This window comes from Theropithecus gelada, chromosome 1 (assembly GCF_003255815.1).
Source record: "Theropithecus gelada isolate Dixy chromosome 1, Tgel_1.0, whole genome shotgun sequence".
NCBI lineage: Eukaryota > Metazoa > Chordata > Mammalia > Primates > Cercopithecidae > Theropithecus > Theropithecus gelada.
The window spans coordinates 41,603,632-41,611,312 of NC_037668.1; the positions used below are offsets into that span (position 1 = coordinate 41,603,632).

The following is a 7,681-nucleotide window of genomic DNA, read 5'->3' on the forward strand; positions in this document are numbered from 1 at the left end:
ACCAGCCTGGTCAAAATGACAAAACCCTGTCTCCACTAGAAATACAAAAATTAGCCAGGCTTGGTGGCACGTGCCTGTAGTCCCAGCTCCTTGAGTGGTTGAGGCATGAGAATGATTTGAGCCCTGAAGGAAAGGATTGCAGTCAGCCCAGATTGCACCATTGCACACCAGCTAGGGGGACAAAGTGAGACTTTTCTCTCCAAAAATAAAATAAAATAAAAAGAACAAGAATTGGTGAGAATTTCTCAAAATGATCTAATTTTATTTGGTTGCTTTGATGTTCTACAGCTGAACCTCAATCACAGACAAATTAGTACTGCATTATTTTTCCATCAGTAACTCAGTAACTAGAGATTTCTGATGTTTAAATAGCTAAAACAAGTGAAACAAATGCAGAGGACAGCAGAAAGTTCTCGTTGAGGTTCCCTTTATTTCTGATATTTCTTTGTAACCATCTTTGCAGGGATAACATTCTCATCACTGTAGAACTTTAGGTTCTGTCTCTGACGCTGTAGGACACGGGTCTCTGAAGGTCTCATTGACTCCACCTCAACATTTTCCTCCTGTCTTACCCCTACCTCTTATGTTTTTTTCCACCGCACTGAATACTTGCCTGAAGCAAAGAGTTCGGTGATTCCTTTAAGCTGTACACGTGGCCTGGGCAAAGTCGCTCATGCCTGCAATTCCAGCACTTTAGGAGACCGAGGTAGGAGAATCCCATGTGCCCAGCAGTTTGAGACCAGCTGGGGCAACATAGTGAAACCCTGTCTCAAATTTTTTTTAAAAAAATTTTAGAATTATTAAAGAAGAAATAAGAAATAAGAAAAATAACTTGCACCTACATACTAGATTTTAGTGTCCAAGTGCCTGGAAGAGAACTTTGGATGTATCTACCCCGCTAGGCACGCCTTCCCTAGCAGCAAAGATGGAGCTCCAGTTCCTCAGACGGTGATGAGCCACAGGAAGGGCAGGGGGTGGGACCAATGAAGATCCTCCTGGGCTGCCTGACTTCCCTCAGTGTCCGCATCAGCTCAGCCCGAAGTGGGGTGAAGATCTTCCAACTGACAGGAACCAAGGAATTCAAACTCTCCCAAGGGGCGAGATACGTCTCCAGGCTTAACTTGCTCAGTCCACTGGTGTGGCGCAGCAGGTCCTTCAGGGCGTCCATAGACATGAAATTTCGACCAAAGTAGAAAGTGGTGAGCTGGGAGCAGCTGCTCAGACTGGGAAGGATGGCACTGAGTTGGGAGTAGTGGATCTGACAGCCCTCCAAGATGAGGGTCTCGAGAGTGGCAGCAACTTTCTCTAGCAGAGCTCCAAGGGGCTCAAGACTGAGGCGGAACAGCGGCACGTAGCTGAGATTCAGATGCTTTAGGTAACCGAGGCTTGGGTACTGGGAGACACACTTCACGTCCTCTCTCACCACTCCTATTTGACATAGTATTGGAAGTTCTGGCCAGGGCACTCAGGCAAGAGAAAGAAATAAAGAGTATTCAAACAGGAAGAGAGGAAGTCAAATCGTCTCTGTTTGTAGATGACATGGTTTTATATTTAGAGAACCCCATCGTCTCAGCCCAAAATCTCCTTAAGCTGATAAGCAACTTCAGTAAAGTCTCAGGATACAAAATCAATGTGCAAAAATCACAAGCATTCCTATATACTAACAATAGACAAACAGAGAGCCAAATCATAGTGACCTCCCATTCACAACTGCTACAAAGAGAATAAAATACCTAGGAATACAGCTTACAATGGATGTGAGGAACCTCTTCAAGGAGAACTACAAACCACTGCTCAAGGAAATAAGAGAGGACACAAAAAAATGTAAAAACATTCCATGCTCATGGATAGGAAGAATTCATATCATGAAAATGGCCATACTGCCCAAAGTAATTTGTAGATTCAGTGCTATCCCCATCAAGCTACCACTGAGTTTCTTCATGGAATGAGAAAAAACTACTTAAAACTTCATATGGAAATGAAAAAGAACCTGCATACACAAGACAATCCTAAGCAAAAAGAACAAAGCTGGAGGCATCATGCTACCTGACTTCAAACTATACTACAAGACTACAGTAACCAAAACAGCATGGTACAGTTACCAAAATGGACATGTAGACCAATGGAACAGAATAGAGGCCTCAGAAATAATGCCACACATCTACAACCATCTGATCCTTGACAAATCTGACAAAAACAACCAACTGGGAAATGATTCCCTATTTAATAAATGGTGTTGGGAAAACTGGCTAGCCATATGCAAAAGACTGAAACTGGACCCCTTCCTTACACCTTATACAAAAATTAACTCGAGATGGATTAAAGACGTAAATGTAAGACCTAAAACCATAAAAACCCTAGAAGAAAACCTAGGCAATACCGTTCAGGACATAGGCATGGGCAAAGATTTCATGGCTAAAATACCAAAACCAGTGGCAACAAAAGCCAAAATTGACAAATGGGATCTAATTAAAATAAAGAGCTTTTGCACAGCCAAAGAAACTATCATCAGAGTCAACAGGCAACCTATAGAATGGGAGAAAATTTTTGCTATCTATCCATCAGACAAATGGCTAATATCCAGAATCTACAAGGAACTTAAACAAATTTACAAGAATAAAATAACCCCATCAAAAAGTGGGTGAAAGATATGAGCAGACAATTCTCAAAAGAAGACACTTATCTGGCCAACAAACATATGAAAAAAAGCTTATCATCACTGGTCATTTGATTTGCATTAGAGAAATGCAAATCAAAACCACAATGAGATGCTATCTCACACCAGTTAGAATGGTGATCATTAAAAAGTCAGGAAACAACAGATGCTAGAAAGGATGTGGAGAAATAGGAATGCTTTTATACTGTTGGTGGGAGCATAAATTAGTTCAACCATTGTGAAAGACAGTGTGGCGATTCCTCAAGGATCTAAAACCAGAAATACCATTTGATCCAGCCATCCCATTACTGGGTATATATCCAAAGGATTATAAATCATTCTATAAAGACACATGCACACGTATGTTTATTGCAGCACTATTCACAACAGCAAAGACTTGGAACCAACCCAAATGCCCATCAGTGATAGATTGGATAAAGAAAAGTGGCACATATACACCATAGAATACTATGCAGTCACAAAAAAAATTAGTTCATGTTCTTTGCAGGGACATGGATGAAGCTAGAAATCGTCATTCTCAGCAAACTAACACAGAAACAGAAAACCAAACACCACATGTTCTCATTTGCAAGTGGAAGTTGAACAGTGAGAACTCATGGACACAAGTAGGGGAATATCACACACTGGGACCTCTCGGGGTGTGGAGGGCTAGGGGAGAGATAGCATTAGGAGAAATATCTAATGTAGATGATGGGTGCAGCAAACCACCATGGCATGTGTCTACCTATGTAACAAAACTGCACGTACTGCACATGTATTGCAGAACTTAAAGTATGAAAAGAAAAGAAAAAAAGAAAGAAAAGAAATACCCGTAAAATAATAGGAATGTTGGCTGGTCACAACAGAAGCAAGAAAATATCAAGCACTGGTTTCATATAGTAGCAAGGAAAGAGTTTGCAAAATTAGCTACAAGAATAAGGATAAGCCTTGACCAATAAGACCCAAAGAAGCAGGACAGGGCTAAGCTGGTTGACACTGACTGGGTCTAACATGGCATTGGGTTTGACCTATGCCCTATCCCAGAGCTAATTATACACTCGTTATGACACTAAGTCACACACCAGTGCCAGGACAGTTCTGAGCATGTCCATATTTAGTATAAAAATAGGTGACATCTAGCCAGGCACAGTGGCTCGTGCCTGTAATCCCAACACTTTGGGAGCCCAAGGCAGGAGGATCAGCTGAGGTCAGGAGTTTGAGACCAATCTGACCAACATGGAGAAATCCCATCTCTACTACAAATTCAAAATTAGCCAAGTGTGGTGGCGCATGGCTGTAATCCCAGCAACTCACGAGGCTGAGGCAGAAGAATTGCTAGAACCCGGGAGGCAGAGGTTGCAGTGAGCCAAGATCCCGCTATTGCACTCTAGCCTGCGCAACGAGAGCAAAACTCCATCTCAAAATACATAAAAAATAGGTGACAGACACCTCAGTTCTAAGAAAACGTCACCATTTTTTCTTGAAATCCTAATAATTATTCCATCCTCTCCTTAGAGATCCTATAAAATTAGAAACCCAAACTCCCTTGCACACGACTCACTCTCCTGAGTACGCCCTCTTAAGTGTGTACCTTTGCTTTGCAAAAGACACTTCCGTTTTGCTTCGTTCTGCCCGCTTCCTAAACTCTTTCTTGCAGTGGTGTCAAGAATGTGGACACCAGCTGGTGATTGAGTCTCTCGGGCACCTGGAGATGACCTAAGCACTATGGCAGTAGGCAGAGTCTAAAAATCAAACAGGGTATCACAATTCACTCTCTGGTTTTTCTTGGTGGAAAAATCCAACAACTTTGGCCCCATATTACAACATTTGGTTGTAAGTATGTGGCTTTATTTCTGAGTTTTCTGTTTCATTGGTCTATGTCTCGACCTTTATACTGGCACCTTGCAGTTTTGCTTACTATTGCCTTACCATATAATTTGAAGTCAGGTAATGTGATGCCTCCATATTTGTTCATTTTGCTTAGGATTGCTGTGGCTCTTCAGCCTCTTTTTCAGCTTCATATGAATTTTAGGATTCTTTTTGTAATCTTGTGAAAAATGATGTTTGTATTTTGGTGTGTGCAATTTTTAGATTGACATTTTTAGATTGATGTTTGCTGTTTGCAGTTTTTAGATTGCTTTGGGCAGTGTGGTCATTTTCATGACATTGTGCCTGTCAATCCATGAGCATGGGGTGTTTTTCCTTTTTTTTGTCATCTATGATTTTTATCAGCAGTGTCTTCTAATTCTCCTTGTAGAGATCCTTTACCTAATGGTTAAGTGCATTCCTAGGTTATTTTTGCTGGTGTCACTGTTTTTGTTGTTGCTGTTTTGCAACCATTGTAATGGGATTCTGTTCTTGATTTGATTCTCAGCTTCCTTGTTGTTGGTTTAAAACAGTGGTACTGATTTGTACGTATAGATTTTGTACCTGAGACTTAACTGAATTCATTTATCTCATCTACCAGTCTTTTCGTGGAATCTTTCGGGTTTTCTAAGCACATATCATCATATCATTGGCAAACACAGGTAGTTTCACTTCCTTCTTTCCAATTTAAATGTCCTTTATTTCTTTCACTTGCCAGATTGCTCTGACAAGAACTTTCAGTCCTTCATTGATTACAGTGGGTGAAGTGAGCATCTTTGTCTGCTTGTAGATCTTACTGGGAATACTTTCAACATTTCTTCATTCAATATGATGTTGCATGTGGATTTGTCATTTTTGGCTTCTATTATTTTGATGTATATTCTTTCTATGGATAGTTTGTGTAAGCGTAGTCTATTATTTTACAAACTTAGGTTTGTATTCTATTTTACCTGAGTACATTCTGCATTTGGCACCTATTTTACCTGATGTAAGTACAGCTACTGTTGCTGTTTTTTGGTTTCCAGTTGCATGGAATATCTTTTTCTACCCCTTCACTTTCAGTCTACATGTATCCTTATAGGTGAAATGAGTTTCTGGAAAGCAGCATATAGTTGGGTCTTATTCTTTTACTCATTCAAGGACTCTATGCCTTTCACTTGCAGAATTGAGATAAATTGCATTCATTGTTATTATTGATAAAGGCTTAGTACTCTCATTTCATTTCTTGTTGTCTGGTTGTTTAGAGACTTCTCTCTTCCATCCTTCTTTTCTTGTTGTCTTTCTTTGTGTTTAGGTAATTTTCTCTAATGGAATCCTTGGGATGTGACTTTTCTGGCCAGAAACCTCTGTAGCTTGGGGCACTTTTGCCAGAGTTTTGATGGGGTTCACTGGGTTTTTTCTGCCCACTCAGCCTGGTAGACTTTGTTTGACTCATGCTTCAGATCTGGATCATATGCCTATTAAGAGCAGGTCAGGGCTGGAGTGCTGAGGGGTGTGTCAGTGAGCAGGAGATCTGGCCACTTTGGACAGTCACTGGTCCCTGCAGCAGTGGGGCAGGCATTTCCAGCTGCCAGCACAGGTGCCAGATTTTTGCAAGGCTGCAAATGAACCAGGCACAACACAGGCAGCTTCCATGTTTGTCCCTGGAGTACACGGTGGGGTCTGAAACCTTGGAAATGCCAGAAAGTGCAGAACCCTGAAAAGGGAGTCACAGACCTGGCTTGGGAAGCTCCCACATCTGGGCTCCTGGAAGAGCTCCAGTAGTAGCTCTTCTCTTTCTCTCTTCACCTACAACTTGGTGAGCAAGGGGCACGATTCAGCTTTGTTTGTGTTATTGCTCTTTTAGCCCTACCATTAGGTGGGTCCAGAGTTCTTGTCCTATGACCAGGAAGAATGAAATATGCAGACAAGTAGAGGGTGAGCAGGACAAAGAGGAGCTTTATTGAGCAATGGAACAACTCAGAGACCCACAGTAGGTAACTTCTTTCTGCAGCCAGGGTGTCCTCATGAGTGTTCAGCCCTGAGCAGAGAGGAGGCCCTGGGGTGGGTGGCCCCCCTCTCCTGGCAGGTTGTTCCGTCATCACCACAGCCCTCAGTAGAGAGGAGGCCCTGAAGTGGGCTGCTGCTCTCTCCAGGAAAGTCACCTCATCATCTCCACAGCTCTCAGGAGAGAAAAGGCCCCGGACTGGGTTGCTTCACTCTGCAGGAAAATCATCCCAAGAGTGGGTAGTTTCTCTGCCGCTGCTCATCCTGATGTTCTCCCTGAGTCTAGGGCTCTTTTGGGCATCATGGGGGAGGAAGTATGTGCCGCTTGGGTCATAGGTAGCTATGGGCAGGCACAGAAAAGGCACCACATGTCCCCACTCTGGTCAGTAGGACTAGTGGCCCTTCTACGGGCTTCAGGCCCTCCTTGGTCAGAAGGTAGAGCCTCACCAGGGACCCTCACCTTCCCATCCAGGAGTCTGTCTGCCTCCCACCACCACCCATGGCGCCCAGGTCACTCACACCAAGGAGCATCCAAAGGCCAGCGCTGATCTGTCCTCAGTCCCCTCTCAGCCTCCCTCCCATGCTCATCAGGGCCCAAAACCCAGAGTGTTATGACAGCAGGGGACGGTGCATCAGCATTAACCCGAGTGTGCACACACTCGCCTGGGCTGTGATAGCATACAGGTTCAACTCCAACCCCGCTCCAACATTAGAGCAGGTGCCAGGAGGGACCACACAGTGGGAGCAGACACCTGCTTGCTGCAGGGGAAGGGGAGACCTCCTGGGGCCTCAAGAGTACTGGGGGACCTTGGTTGCAACTGCGACCAGGGCAGCTTCAGTTACGCCTTTGGAGCTACTGTCCTGCCAACTCAGGAGGGCCAGGACTCCCTCTTGTCCCAGGCTCCCATCAGCTGCAAAGTGTGCACAGCCTCAGCGGTGCCCTCTCTCTTTGTTTCCCCACAGAGGTGACAGGCAAGATGCAGGTTCACAGCAGCTCTGGCCAACCCTGCAAAACAAACCCCATGCTTCTGGGTCTGGTTTAATGAGCCCCAACTGCTCTCTAGTTAAGTATATTGCAGGTTAACTGCAGGCAGTGAGGAGTGAGGTCAAGGCTTTGTAGAGGCTCCAGACCTGGGAGCGGGTCCCATTTAGCCATGAGAGGGTATGGGTGGC

General features: G+C 44.0%; 1 protein-coding gene across 1 annotated transcript; it reads right to left on the reverse strand.

Annotated features, from left to right (window-relative positions):
- Positions 1-788: 788 nt before the first annotated feature.
- LOC112623057 (PRAME family member 1-like) lies at positions 789-5,482 on the reverse strand. Its single transcript, XM_025383271.1, has 2 exons — positions 5,473-5,482; positions 789-1,428 (listed from the first exon to the last, which is right to left on the reverse strand). Exons 1-2 carry the CDS (start codon positions 5,480-5,482, stop codon positions 914-916), a joined length of 525 nt encoding a protein of 174 aa, XP_025239056.1. The 3' UTR covers positions 789-913.
- Between the last annotated feature and the right edge of the window lie 2,199 nt (positions 5,483-7,681).